Raw genomic sequence first — 15942 nt, 5'->3', positions numbered from 1 at the left:
CTGTCAGTAGAAATGGTTCTGCCGGACTTAGTAGCTAAGCCACATATGAAAGCCAGGAGCTGGACTTGGTTGTCAGAGGATAGTTGAGGCGCAGGTCATTAGGAGCGTTTAATAAGTAGTGGGAGCTTGTCCCCATTACTACCCCTGGCTAAAACAGCCTCAAAAAACTGAGGGCAGGAGGTTCAGGAGCCTTGTGTCCCACATCACCACACTTAGGAAAGTTCTGATCCTACAACCATCAGGCTCCTAAACCAGCTTAGATAACTTCACTCACCTCAACCCTGGACTGATTCTACAATCTATAGACTCGTATTCAAGGACTCTTTACTGCTTCTGTTGAGTGTATTATTTTTGTTTGCATAATTAGTTTTCTGTTGCACATTTGTCAGTATTTAATCTTTAAACTTTTGTGAATTTTATTGCATTTTTTTTCCTGTAAGTGCATAAAGATGAATCTCAAGATAGCATACGGTGACATATACATACTTTGATAATGTACTTTGAAGACTAGATCCATTGGGCCAAAGGGTGCATTTTATCTGATTCTGTTCAGTGAACTACTTAATAGGTGTTGTGATCGAGTGGATCTCATCAGTTCTCTGGAGTCGTGAGGTTGCAAAGGCACTGCTCAATGTGGAACTAATTCAAGACACAAGACAATTGTATCCAAATTGAGACCCTAAACAGTGTTGCAGAGCAGAGGGATCCAGAAGTCCAAGATCTATAGCTCTCTGCAGGTGTTGTACTTTGTGTTATCAAAAGTAATAGACGGTATACTGCCATGTTAAGACCCTTAACAGTATTGATGTGCAGAGGGACCACAGGATTCGTAGCTCCCTGAAAGTGACTACATAAGTTGATAAGATGGTTAAGAAGGCATGTATCGTGTGTGTCTTTATTAGTTGAGGAACTGAGTTCTAAAGTCCAGAAGTAAATTTGCATCTTGATAAAACTCTAGTTAGGCCACATCTGGATTATTGTATCAGGTTCAGGTCACCTCATTATAGGAAGGATGTCGAGGCTTTGGAGAGGGCGCGGAAGGGGTTTTTTAGGCTGCTGCCCGGATTAGAGGGCTGATGCTATAAGGAGAGGTTGGACTAACCTGAGCAGCAGAGACTAAGAGGAGATCTGATAGAGGTTTATAAAATTATGAATAGACAACCAATGTTTTTTTCCCTTGTTTTTTTAAAAAGGCAAAGCACTTTTTTGAAAGAGTGGTGGGTGCCTGGAATGTGCTGCCTGGGCTGGGAGCAGAGACAACTGTAGAGGTGTTCAGGAGGCACATAAATGTGCAGGGCATGGAAGTTGTGTAGGCAGAAGGGATTAGTTTAGTTGGGATTACTAATCCAGCATGGAGTGAGAAGGGCCTATTCCTGTTCCGTGTTCGAAACCAATCTCAATGAATGCTGGAGAGTGGCCAGACGAACAAGGAAGGAACTGAGAGAGATTCCAGTCCTGATTCCTCCTGCAGGAAAGTGGTTATTCTGAAAGTGACTGCCTATAACCTGAGTCTTGAATTTTTGTGCAGATAATCACGACATCATTTCAGTTAAGGTCTATCAACTAACAGTGGAGAGGGCGCCTGGAGAGGAGGAAGAAGATGAAGAGGCGTTCATCCCCAGCGTGGACAACTTCATCCTGCAAGGAGGTAAGGTGAAAACTCCCAACACTCATTAAAAGATGAAACTACAGAATGAGAGAGAATAAATCCTGCAAAAGAGATGAGCTGTATTTATGTATCTGTGATCAGTTGCAATCTCCTGTTGTTATCTTGTAGCTCAGGAGTTCCTAATCTGGAGTCTGTGGTTAATGGCAAGGCTCCGTGACATAAGAAAGGTTAGGAACCCCGTGCTGTAGCTCATTGTATGGTTGATATTCAAGCATGTATCAATTCCGTACTGGAATCTACAGCTTTATTAGTTCTATTTCTGAATTTGCTTCACCATGCTTTTGGGTGGCAAATTCAGAAGCTATTCTTCCTCTTTTCACTACCTTGCCCAAGAAAACCTTAATTCTCCTGACAGTTATCTCGAATTGATTATAAAGATTAACTTTATTTGTCGCAAGTACATCAAGTGGAATGTGTCATTTACATCAATGACCAGCGTAGTCTGAGAATGTGCTGGAGGCAGCCTGCAACTATTACCATGCTTCCAGCACCAACATAGCATGCCCACAAATTACTAACCCTAACTTCTATGTCAGAGTATTAGAAAAACGTAGCACAGAAGCAGGCCCTTCAGCCCATCTAGTCTGTGCTGAGCCATTTAAAGTGCCATCTCCTGTTGACCTGTACTCGGACCATTGCCCACCATACCCCTACCGTCCATGTACCTATCCAAACTTCAGTTAGATGTTGAAACTGAGCACGCGTGCACCACTTGTGCTGGCATCTCATTCCACACTCTCTCAATCCTCTGTGTGAAGGAGTTTCTCCTCATGTTCCTTTTAAAACTTTTCACCTTTCACCCTTACCCATGACCTCCAGTTATAGTCCCACCCAACCTCAGTGGAAAAAGCCTGTTTGTATTTACCCTATCTATACTCATAATTTTGTATACTTCTTTCAAACTTCCTCTTAGTCTTCTACGTTCTAGAGAATAAAATCATAACCTATACAATTTTTCCTTACAACTGTGGTCCTCCAGTCCCAGCAATAGCCTTGTAAATTTATTACATCTTCCCTGTAGGTAGGTGACCAAACCTTCACACAGTACTCCAACATGTCTTTAGAATATGGGAGGACCCAGAGGAAGCCCAAGTGGTCACAGGGAGAATGTACAAACTCCTTACAGACAGTGGTGCGAATTGAACCCGATCGCTTGCACTGTAAAGTCTTACACTAGCCATTATGCTACCGTGTCGCCCTAGGTAGTTTCGCATGCTATGATTCATGAAGCAGCCAAGCCACAAGTTAGCATGGGTTGCTAAATATACACCATTCATTTAAAAATGGTCACTGACCCATAAATATCACATTCTGGAGAATGTGTGCAGTTAGAATATTACAGAAAGTTGTTTCTTGTCTGGGTTAATTGGAGAGATCAAAGTGCATTCTACAACTAGAATTTAATACAGATTATTCAGACTCTCTCTGCACTCTGAACCTAGAATCTCGTAGAGTTTGCCAAGTGGAGTGCTTTGAGGATCTCTTAAAGGTTGGAATGTGACCCGTGGATGTTGAAACTGACTGCAGGCTTTATCATCTGGCCAGGAATATTTGTACATAAACTGCCCCACTCAGTGTCATTTAGGGTTTCCCTCATGCCAGGAAAAGAATTCTAGGAGGAAATGCATTCAGTAACCACTTTATTAGGTACACCTATACACCTCGTTAATCTAAGTGACTTTGACTGTGCAGTGATTGTTGGTGCTGGATGGAGTGATTTGAATATCTCAGAAACTGCTGATTGCCTGTGATTTTCACGTACACTAGTCACTAGAATTTACAGAGATGGTGCACAGAAAAGTGTCAGTGAGCAGTAGTTCTGAGGGCAAAAATGCCTTGTTAATGAGAGGGGTCAGAAGAGAATGGGCAGACTGGTTCAAGCTGACAAAAAGACGATAATAACTCTTAACAACCATGGATTGCAATGGTGATGCAGAAGAGCATCTCTGAATGCACAGCGGGTCGAACCTTGAAGTGGATGGGTTACAGCAGCAGAAGATCACAGGAGGGATCTAATGAAGTGGCCACTGAGCGTAAATCAATGTCTGTTATTCCCTCTCTACCACAGTGATTTTTCAGGGATTCAGTAGTGGAGTTTGCCCTTTAATTGTAGCAATCATTTCTATAAAACAGCCAAAGGTTTGTGGAGTGTCTCTCAATTCGATAACAGGTGTTTAAAAAGACAGTCTGGAATAGCAAGTCAGTGATTAGTTGGTTAACTTAAAATCAGAGATAGACTTCAAGGTGCGCCTTAAATGAAGGGAGAAGTACAGAGCCTTGGGTTCAAGAATGTTGGAGGTCTAGCAGCAGTGATGACAGGGTGGGAACTTCAACACGAGGAATTCTGCAGATGCTGGAAATCCAAGCAACACACATCAAAGTTGCTGGTGAACGCAGCAGGCCAGGCAACATCTCTAGGAAGAGGTACAGTCGACGTTTTGGGCCTGACGAAGGGTCTCGGCCCGAAACGTCGACTGTACCTCTTCCTAGAGATGCTGCCTGGCCTGCTGCGTTCACCAGCAACTTTGATGTGTGTTGCTTGTGGGAACTTCAGCTCAGTTTTGAGGCAGAATTTGTATTGAAACCGAACCTGGCATGCAGCTCAACTGTGGCAGATTGACTTCAGGAAAATCTGACTCAAGGGCAATTTGTGTCTCAGTAAAAATCTACAGATCAACAGATTGTAGAACCTAAAACGTTCATTGCTTCAGCTACAACACACACAGAATGCTGGAGGAACTCAGCAGGTCAGGCAGCATCTGTGGAGGGGAATGAACAATTGGTGTTCCAGGCCTGGAAAGGAAGGGAGAAGCCAGAATAAGAGAGTGCAAGCTGGCAGGTGATAGGTGAGACTAGGTGAGGGTTGCTGGGTGGGTGAGGTGAAGTGAGAAGCTGGGAATCGATAGGAGGAAGAGGTAAAGGGCTGAAAAAGAAGGAATCCGATAGGAGAGGAAAGTTGACCATTGGAGAAGGAGAAGGGCACCGGAGGGAGCTGATGGGCACATTAGGAGAAAAGGGGTTAGAGGGGAACCAGGATGGGGAATAGAAAAAGAAGGTGAAGGGGGTAAAAATTGCTGGAAGTTAGAGAAATCGATGTTTGTGCTGTCAGGTTGACTACCAGACGCAAGGTGTTGCTCCTCTTTGCTTAAGTACAGTACAAGTGACAGTCAGTCTGGGTGGAGACAGGGAAGGGGTGCAGAAAGTTCTTCATTTTACTGGAAGTCATTTAAATAGGAATGTGACCACTGAACATGGAGCTGCTCTCAGGAGAGTTGTCCCTCTGCCTTTGCAGTGCCCTTGCCTTGTGATGGTGAGTGTGTGACTGAGCTCCTGGCAGCTGTGCTATCACTCACTCCCCCAGCAGTTGTTGACATCTTTGGACAGATATAAATACACCTGTGGTGAGGGACAGATGCAGAGCTGGAGCAGATTGAAGGAGCTGTGCCACATGTTGGGATTAGCTTGATAAACGTGAACTGTTGTTTCACGGAAAAAGCAGGGATTGAATTAAAGCAAAATAATGTCTGGCCATGTAAGTGTGAGATTTTAATTTTTGTTTTGCTGGTTCCTTTAGTACCATAACATTTCCCAAGTTGTTTCAAGGGAAGATACTTTGGGGGGGGGGGGGGGGAATAGTACACAATCTAGAAAGGAGATATTGTCAGAATGAATTTATTATCAAACTACCCCCTGTATATGTCACCATACACCACCTGGGGATTCATTTTCTTGCAGGCATTCACAGGAAAATAAAGAAATCTAATGGAATTTATGAAAAACTATACATTTACTCAGGAAACTGGCATAGCGTATATGGAAGGAAAGGAAACAAGCAGTAGTGTCATGGAACATATAGAGATTAAAGAGGAGGAGGTGCTTGCTGCCTTACAGCGAATAAAGGTAGATAAATCCCCCGGGCCTGATATGGTATTTCCTCGGACCTTGAGAGAGACTAGCGTAGAAATTGCAGGGGCCCTGGCAAAAATATTTAAAATGTCTTTAGCCACGGGTGTGGTGCCAGAGGATTGGAGGGTAGCTCATGTTGTTCCGTTGTTTAAAAAAGGCTCCAAAAGTAAACCAGGTAATTACAGACCGGTGAGCCTGACATCAATAGTAGGTAAATTATTGGAAGGTGTTCTGAGAGATCGGATATACAAGTATTTGGACAGCCAAGGGCTGATTAAGGATAGTTAGCATGGCCTTGTGTGTGGTAGATTGTGTTTAACGAATCTTGTAGAGTTTTCCAAGGAGGTTACCAAGAAAGTAGACGAAGGAAAGGCTGTGGATGTTGTCTACATGGGCTTTAGTAAGGCCTTTGACAAGGTCCCACATGGGAGGTTAGTCCAGAAGGTTCAGACGCTAGGTATCCACGGAGAGGTTGTAAACTGGATTCGAAATTGGCTGTGTGGCAGGAGCAGAGTGGTAGTGGAGGCCTGTGACTCAGGGATCTGTGCTGGGGCCATTGTTGTTTGTTGTCTATACCAATGATTGTTTGTTGTCTATATCAATGATCTAGATGATAATGTGGTAAATTGGATCAGCAAGTTTAGATTATGAAGACACTCAGTCCTCTTTTATTGTCATTTAGTAATGCATGCATTAAGAAATGATACAATATTTCCTCCAGTGTGATATCACAAAATACAGGACAGACCAAGACTGGAAAAAAAACTAACAAAACCACATAATTATAACATATTACAACAGTGCAACAATACCATAACTTGATGAAGAAGTCCATGAGCACAGTAAAAGTTCAAAGTCTCTCAAATGTCCCACATCTCATGCAGACGGGAGAAGGAAGAAAAACTCTCCCTGCCATACCCGACCATAGTCCGACTCTGAGTCATCCAAAAACTTCGAGCTCTGACCAGCCCTCCGATACCAAGTACTGAGCACCATCTCTATCCGAGCGATTCGATCTCCATCTCGGTTGCCAACAGCAGGCAAAGCCAGGGATTTTGAGGCCTTCCCTCCGAAAGATTCCCGACCACACAGTAACGACAGCAGCGAACGAGCGTTTCAGAAATTTTTGCAGATGTTCGTCTGTGCTTTCACATCCATCTCCATCAGATCAGAAATTGTCCACGGCCCCTATTTAACAGATACGATATCATTTTCACCCAGAGCGCGGCGCACTGCTTCTCTTCTCCTCCTCCTCCTCCAGTTTGCTGATGACACTAAGATTGGAGGCGTTGTGGACAGGGAAGAAGGCTTTCAAAGCTTGCAGAGGGATCTGGACCAACTGGAAAAATGGGCCAGAAAATGGCAGATGGAATTTAAAATGCAGGCAAGTGTGAGGTGTTGCATTTTGGAAGGACAAATCAAGGTAGGACATGCACAGTAAATGGTAGGGCACGGAGGAGTGCAGAGGAACAAAGGGATCTGGGAGTTCAGATACATAATTCCCTGAAAGTGACGTCACAGGTAGACAGGGTTATAAATAAGGCTTTTGGCATCCTGGCATTCATAAATCAAAGTATTGAGTATACGAGTTGGGATGTTATGGTGAGGTTGTGTAAGACATTGGTGAGACCAGATTTGGAGTATTGTGTGCAGTTCTGGTCACCTAACTACAGGAAGGATGACAGTAAGATTGAAAGAGTGCAGAGGAGATTTACTAGGATGTTGCCGGGTCTTCAGGAGTTGAGTTACAGGGAAAGATTGAACAGGTTAGGACTTTGTTCCTTAGAGCGTAGAAGAATGAGGTGAGATTTGATAGAGGTTTACAAAATTATGAGGGGTATAGACAGAGTAAATGCGAATAGGCTCTTTCCACTTAGATTAGGAGAGATAAATACGAGAGGACATGGCTTTAGGGTGAAAGGGGAAAGGTTTAGGGGGAACATTAGAGGGAACTTCTTCACTCAGAGAGTGGTGGGAGTGTGGAACGAGTTGCCATCTGACGTGGTAAATGTGGGATCACTCTTAAGTTTTAAGAATAAATTGGATAGGTACACGGATGGGAGAGGTCTGGAGGGTTACGGACTGGGTGCAGGTCAATGGGACTAGCAGAATAAAGTTTTGGCACAGACTGGAAGGGCCGAATGGCCTGTTTCCTGTGCTGTAGTGTTCTATAAAGACTGACAAGCAACCAGTGCTCAAAAGAAGACAAATTTAGTCAGATTGATCTTAGAGTAGGTTAAAAGGTTGTCTGTAATGTTCTGTATTCTGAAAAAAATACTGAGAACATGACTTGTCAAGTCCTTGAAAGTGAGTCTATAGGTTGTAGAATCAGCTGTGTGTGTGGTGAATGAAGTTAACCACACTGGTTCAGGGGCCTCATGTTGGGAAATAACTATTCCTGAACCTGGTGGTGTGGGACCTAAGATTAGATTCAACTTTATTGTCATTGTGCTGAGTACAGATACAAAGCCAATGAAATGCAGTTAGTATCTAACCAGAAATGCAAAGAATAGTGTTATTTACAAAATAACTGCAAATTAAAAAGTAAGTGCTACAGCACACAAATATAAAAGTACTGAGACAGTACAATACGGATGCAATACTGCTTAGCGCTGTGATGTTAGGTTCAGCAGGATCACAGCCTCAGGGAAGAAGCTCTTCCTGTGCCTGCTGGTGCGGGAGCGGAGGCTCCTGTAGCACCTACCAGATGGGAGGAGAGTAAAAAGTCTGGTTAGGGTGAAATGCATCCTTGATAATGCTTTTCACCCTGCCCAGGCAGCGTTTATGGTAGATGTTCTCAATGATGGGCAATTGGGTGCCGATAATCCGCTGGGCAGTTTTCACCACACGCTGGAGTGCTTTGCAGTCCGATACGGGGCAATTGTCAGACCACACTGAGATGCAGTTGGTGAGTATGCTCTCACTGGTACAGCGGTAAAAGTCCGTCAGTATCCTGGGACAGAGGTGAGCTTTCTTGATGCTCCGCAGGAAATAAAGGCACTGTTGTGCCTTTTTGATCAGGATGGAGGAGTTCGGGGACCAAATGAGATCCTCGGAAATGTGGAAACCAAGGAATTTGAAGGTTGATACACGCTCCACTACAGCTCCGTTGATGTAGATGGGGACGTGAGTGTGGCTCCTAGCATGCCTGGTCCACAATGATCTCCTTGGTCTTCTGGGTGTTAAGGGCCAGCTTGTTGTCGGCACACCACGCGGCCAGGTGCTGGACCTCGTCCCTGCAGGCCGTCTCGTCATCCCCTCTGATCAGGCCAACCACTGTTGTGTCATCTGCGAACTTGATTATGGAGTTAGAACCACGTACAGGAACGCAGTTATAGGTGAAAAGGGAGTACGGAAGAGGGCTCAGCACACAGCCTTGAGGCACGCCGGTGTTCAGGGTGAGAGTGGAGGAGGAGAGGTTGTCTAACTTAACTGATTGGGGTCTGTTGGTCAGTAAGTCCAAGGTCCAATTGCAGAGGGATGAGCTGATACCAGGCTGGTGAAGTTTGGTGATCAGCTTGGAGGGGATCACAGTATTGAATGCCGAACTAAAGACAATGAACAGCATTCTGACGTAAGAGTTGGGACTGTCCAGGTGGGTCAGGGCAGAGTGAAGTGCCGTGGAGATGGCATCCTCTGTTGATCTGTTGGTGCGATAGGCAAATTGATAGAGGTCCAGGGTGGTGGGCAGACAGGATTTCAGATGTGATAGAACCAATCTCTCAAAGCACTTTGCAATGATGGGGCTGAGTGCAACTGGACAGAAGTCATTCAGGCCCGTGGCAGTGGAATGCTTCGGCACTGGCACAGTGGTGGCGATCTGAAGCTTGTGGGGACAACTACCTGGGCCAGGGACAGATTGAAAATGTGCGTGAAGACCCCGGCCAACTGCCCTACACAGACTCTGAGCGCACAGCCAGGTATTCCATCCAGACCAGCTGCCTTCCGTACATTCACCCTGCTCAGGGTGGCACAAACATCGGAGGTGGAAAGTGAGAGAGGCAGTTCACCAGGTGGGAGATCCGCTTTGAGGGTGACCTCTTTGTTCTCTTGGTCAAAGCGAGCGTAGAAGTAACTGAGCTCATCAGGGAGGGAAGGCTCTTGTACTCCTGACCAACAGTAGTAGTGAGAAGACAGCATAGTCTGGATGGTGGGGTTCTTGACGATGGATGCTGCTTTTTTGTGGCAGTGCTCCTTCTGGGGCAAATAACCAAAAGCCTTACCAAAGTCACATTTGAAGAGGGGAAGAGTAGCAGTAATGTATGAAGAGCAAATTCCAGACCGTGATGTAATTACCTGTAGTGTATATAGCCATATATATATAAAAAAAAGCAGAGATAATTAAGAGCATGAGTAGGCCAGTTAGTTCTCTGAACTAGCTTCACCATTGATGATTTCCCTCAGCACCACTTCACTGCGGTACAGTACAGTGGTCAGTGTAATGCTTTACAGTGACAGCGATCAGGGTAGAATTCCTGCTGCTTTCTCCCCTTGACCTTCTGGTTTTCCTCCAGGTATTCCAGTTTCCTCCCACATTCCAAAGACATGACATAGAGCTGAGGGTGTGCTTTGTTGGTGCTGGAAGCATGGTGACATGTGTGCACTTCAGACAGCTGGTTCTTGACACAATGTATTTCATTGTTTTGATGTACATGTGACAAATAAAGTGAATCTCATGGTCTTTGTATCCTTTAGTATCTTGTGATCTATTCATATCAGTTTCGAATCCGGTGAAAGGCTGATCATTGACCACAGCTCGTTGGGATTCAGAATTCCACCCATTCATCACATTCAGAGGGATGAAGTTCCAATTCATCTCTGTCCTACATGGCCAAGCTCTATGAGGCTGTGATCCTCTTTATTTCTCAGCCGGGGAAATACCTCTGGTTGTCATTTAGAGGTTTTGAACATGGAGCACAGAACATTACAGCACAGTACAGGCCCTCCGGCCCACAATGTTGTGCAACCTTTTAACCAGCTCTTAAGATCAATTTAACCCTTCCCTCATTCATGTGCCTAATGTATTTGCGCCTACTATCACCATGCAATTTCACGCAATTACAACTTGCCTCTGATATGCCCCTATCATTCCTCCAATCACCTTAAAAATGATGCCCCCTTGTACCAGCCATAAACGAAGAGTATAAGTTGGTAGGGCTCTGCTCATGTTCTGACTTTACTTGTGTGATGTCTCCCATGTCTGATGTGCAGAATGCTGCTAATTTGTTTATTTTGAGCAGATGATTCAGATTCGGAGCCGATGAGTGGCGTAACACTGTTCTTCATCAGCTTCTTCTCGCTGGTGGGTCTGATGGTGCTTGCTGTGATCGGAGTCATCGTCTTCCAGAAATGGCAGGAGCAGAGCCGCAAGCGCTTCTACTGAGGTCCCGGGCAGCGGAGAGGCCAAGAGCCCATGTCCAGGAAGAGGCACTAGATGGGCTTACTTTCCTTCAAGGAAGCGTCATTCCACTGGCTCTTCATTGTTACTCTGTGTACTGCTTTCAAGAGGAATCCATACCTACTTGACCCTGTGTTATACTCAGGCAGAGGTTAATGAGAATCCCCACTGTCCCAAAGCAATTGACCTGGGTTAATTCTACGGTTTGAAAGAGAGAACTGACGTAATAGTATGGACTTCAATCCCACTTTTTTTTCAGTGCACTGCAGAAATAACCTGATTGGAAGACGAAAGTGAAGGAAAGTTTTACAATGCCTCTCTCCCTGAACAAATCCGCTCTGTTGTGTTGTGAAAGTTAGGACTAAATATTATGGAGAATCTCATTGTACCCACTAATCACTATGGGGGGCTTTGAAGAGTTTGAAAGTGCTTTGCAAGAATATTTTTTTAAACGGACAAACCACTTCCAGCTGCTACTTAAGAAAACAAAACTGAAATGAGGAAGAAAGTCATTGTGTGACTGTTCCCCTTTTATTCTAACCCAAAAGGACACTTGAACTGTGTGCAGTTGAAACTGCTGTGCCTCATTGTGTGCGTTGGTTACTTGCAATTGAGTTTATTTTTCAGGCTAGTGTGAAGGTGACACTTGAAATGTTTCATAATTTTGGGTTATAACAGATATGTTTAAAAAAGGTGTATGTACGTGTGTGGGGATAATGGTTCAGATATTTCCCTGTGAGGACAAAATGAAGTGCATCTTATTTCTGATCTGATACTGCATCAGAATAAATTTGCTGGAAGTCTGAAGGCAGGCAGAACTGTGGGTCAGCTGCTTTTGTTTTGAGTGGTTGCTTCACGTGGTAAAGGGTGTGCTGCACACTGCTCGGGGAGTGGGGATGTATTTACGATCTCTCTGCTAATTTGCTAGGTTCTTTGACATTCCACCATTAACACTGTGTGCATGGAGGCCAGTGCTATTTTAGTCTTTGGTGCTCTTGGGATTTTATTTAGAGATACAACACAGTAACAGGCCCTTCCAATCCAAGCAGCCCGTGCCACCCAGTTACACTGATGTGACCAATTAACCTACTAACCCGTGCATCTTTGGAACGTGGGAGGAAACTGGAGCTCAATAGGAAACCCACGTGGTCACAAGAAGACTGTATAGACTCCTCAGACAGTAGTGGGATTGAACCCGGGTTGCTGACATCGTAAAGCAATGTGCTAACTGTGCCACCCCAATGATTGAACACCATTTGCTAGTCTGTTTCCTGGTGACCTTATGTTTGTAGTTCTTAATCTAAACAAGTGACGGAATTGACTGAAGAGCAAGGATAATGTGCAAGCGGAATCAAATTTATTATCACTGACATATGTTGTGAAAACTGTTATAAGTTACAATAATAGATATATATTTAAATTAAATGAAGTAAACACATATAACCAGAAATAAGCATGCAGGAGTAAAGCAGGGAGTGTTCAGTATAGCAGCTGGTTTTGGAGGTGGTGTGCTCTAGGGGCTTGGTAAATACAGTGAACACACACTGGTGACACGACTGACTGCCATTACCCTCATTTCAATGTTTATACTTCTCCAACAATGGCCCAGTGACCAACATTGACACTCCTCTCCACCTTTACACCTGGGTTATTTCATACAGTGTTCTCTCTCTGTGACTGACAGTAATTTGGCAGTGGCGAGAAGCATTTGTGTTGATCAGCGTTGGCACAATTCTTTGCCTGACAAGTTCATTGTGTGTGTCTGAGCTCATGGGAAAAGACAAATTGTGACTTTAGAGATATTGCAAAAGCCCTTTACTGTTAGTTATGGTATATTCTGTCAGTCTATTACAGATTGTATTGCTGTTATTTTAAAGGGGCTATCCAGTTCCTATCCAGATTTCAATTATCTTCTCCCATGACCAGTCCTGTTTTGCAGTCTTATGCGAGTGAGGCCTTCTACAATTCACATATTAAGTACTTGGGAATGCAGTGACAGTTGTTGTGAGAAGGCTCCCACAAGTGTCAATACAATTATGGTCTATTAATCTAATAAGCCACTTGATATACAGGCCAGTTTACACAGCAGCCTTAATCATGGGAACAGCGAGAAAATTTCCCCATGGGTCTTGGAGTTTGGATTCTCTTCCACCCCATTATAGAACATAGTACAGCACAGTACAGGCCCTTCGGCCCACAATGTGCTGACCCTTAAACCCTGCCTTAAATTCCTCCATAAAACTGTCTAGTACTCTCTTAAATCTCACTAGTGTATCTGCCTCCACCACTGACTCAGGCAGTGCATTCCACGCACCAACCACTAAGTAAAAAAAACCTTCCTCTAATATCCCCCTTGAACTTCCCACCCCTTGCCTTAAAGCTACGTCCTTTTGTACTGAGCAGTGGTGCCCTGGGGAAGAGGTGCTGGCTGTCCACTCTATCTATTCCTCTTAATATCTTGTATACCATTAGGCTACCATAATTTGGAACTGCATATAAAATATAATTTCTTCCATGAAAATTCAAGAAAACATACAAACCTATGGTGGTGGAATTATTGGTAAGAATGCATTGCATTCCTGAAGTTCTCTGTATTATGTTTTCTTGTCAAGTTCTGTGACTGGGAATAGCCTGGACAAGTCAATGTCAATCTTCTGATCCCACTTGTCAAAGTTGCTGTAAGAAAATCACTTGTCTAATTCCAACAGTATCAGTGAACATTTAGTTGCCATATGCCCAGCTGGTAAGTGTTGGCAGGTTAAATGTCACTTCAATGTGGTCTTGGTCTCACACACTATGGTCTTGAAGAAAATGTGCAATTATTTCACCTGACTGGTAACCCAGAGGTCCAAGGTCAAATCCCACAATGACAATTGTGGAACCTAGTTCCTGATTATTTACTCATGATGTTTAATTAATGATAACTACAAAGCTTACCAAATCGCTGTTAAATACCCATCTGGTCTACAGATGTTCATAATGGAGACTCCCCCACTGCAGGAACATCTTCTCCATATAGTCCAGAAGACCTTAATATATAGTTGCAGAATTAGGCCATTTGGCCCCTTGAGACTGCTCCACCATTTCATCATGGCTGAGCCATTTTCCCTCTCTGCCTTCTCCCCGTATCCCTTCATGCCCTGACCAATCAATAATCTATCAACCTCTGTCTTGAATAAATGTAAAGACAGCCTCCACAGCCACCTGTGGCAACGAATTCCATAATCATCCTCTGGCTAAAGAAATCCCTCATCTCCGTTCTAAATACATGTCCCTTTGTTTGGACTATGCTCTCTGGTCCTAGACTCCCCCACTAAAGGAAACATCTCCACATCCACTCTATCCAGTCCTTTCAACATTCAATAGGTTTCAATGAGCTAACCACCCCCCCCCATTCTTCTAAGTTCCAGTGAGTACAAGCCCAGAGCCATCAAATGCTCCACATATAATGTTCATTTCCAGAATCATGCTCATGAACCTCCTCTGAACCCTCTCCAATGTTAGCACACCCTTTCTCAGATGGCCCAAAATTGCTCGCAATACTCCAAGTGAAGCCTCACAAATACCTAATAAAGCCTCAGCATTGCATCCTTGCTTTTATATTTAGTCCTCTGTAAATTAATGCGAACATTGCATTTGCCTTCCTCACCACTGACTCGTCCTGCACAAGGATTCCGAAGTCCCCTTGCACCTTGGATTTTAGAATTTTCTTCCCATTTAGAAAATAGTCTACACTTTTATTCCTTCCACCAAAAGTGCATGACCATACACCCCCCAACACTATTCTAATTGCCACTTCTTTACCCATTCTTCTAATCTATCTAAGTCCTTCTACAGCCTCCCTACTACTTCAACACAAATTCTCCTCCACAAACTTGGCCACAAACCCATGAATTCCATTATCCAGATCATTGACATACAACATAGAAAGAAGCAGTCTCAACAACAACCCCCAACACCACTAATCACTGGCAGTCATTCAAAAAGTCTCGCTTTATTTCCACTCTGCCTCGTGCCAATCAATCAATGCTCTATCCATCCTAGTGTATTTCCATATAACAATTACAGCACGGAAACAGGCCATCTCAGCCCTTCTAGTCTGTGCCGAACTCCTACTCTCACCTAGTCCCACCGACCTGCACTCAGCCCATAACCCTCCATTCCTTTCCTGTCCATATAGCTGTCCAATTTAACTTTAAATGACAACACTGAACCTGCCTCAACCACTTCTGCTGGAAGGTTGTTCCACACAGCTACCACTCTCTGAGTAAAGAAGTTCCCTCTCATGTTACCCCTAAACTTTTGCCCTTTAACTCTCAACTCATGTCCTCTTGTTTGAATCTCCCCCACTCTCAATGGAAAAAGCCTATCCATGTCAACTCTATCTATCCCCCTCATAGTTTTAAATACCTCTATCAAGTCCCCCCTCAACCTTCTATGCTCCAAAGAATAAGGACCCAACTTGTTCAACCTTCATCTGTAACTTAGAGTGATGAAACCCAGATAACATTCTAGTAAATCTTCTCTGTACTCTCTCGATTTTGTTGACATCTTTCCTATAATTCGGTGACCAAAACTACACAATACTCCAAATTTGGCCTCACCAATGCCTTGTACAATTTCAACATTACATCCCAACTCCTATACTCAATGCTCTGATTTATAAAGGCCAGCATACCAAAAGCTTTCCTCACCACCCAATCCACATGAGATTCCACCTTCAGGGAACTATGCACCATTATTCCTAGATCCCTCTGTTTTACTGCATTCTTCAATGCCCTACCATTTACCATGTATGTCTTATTTTGATTAGCCCTACCAAAATGTAGTACCTCACATATATCAGCATTAAACTCCATCTGCCATCTTTCTGCCCACTCTTCTAACTGGCCTAAATCTCTCGGCAAGCTTTGAAAACCTACTTCATTATCCACAACTCTACCTATCTTAGTATCATCTGCAAACTTAC

The 15942-nt window shown here is 43.9% G+C and overlaps 1 protein-coding gene across 2 annotated transcripts in view; it reads left to right on the top strand.

Annotated features, from left to right (window-relative positions):
* LOC134351108 (VIP36-like protein) overlaps positions 1-11826 on the top strand; it is a 37553-nt gene extending 25727 nt beyond the window's left edge. Inside the window, exons 8-9 of one of the 2 annotated variants that reach the window (XM_063057195.1) lie at positions 1529-1648; positions 10816-11826. In XM_063057195.1, the coding sequence (XP_062913265.1) occupies positions 1529-1648; positions 10816-10958 (263 nt within the window). In that variant the 3' untranslated portion in view covers positions 10959-11826. The remainder of the gene's footprint in view (positions 1-1528; positions 1649-10815) is intronic. The other variant, XM_063057196.1, reaches the window with a different exon arrangement.
* The last annotated feature ends 4116 nt before the right edge of the window (positions 11827-15942 follow it).

Source organism: Mobula hypostoma, chromosome 8, assembly GCF_963921235.1.
Source record: "Mobula hypostoma chromosome 8, sMobHyp1.1, whole genome shotgun sequence".
NCBI lineage: Eukaryota > Metazoa > Chordata > Chondrichthyes > Myliobatiformes > Myliobatidae > Mobula > Mobula hypostoma.
Note: the sequence above shows the minus strand (reverse complement) of the source record. Positions and strands in the feature narration are given on the sequence as shown.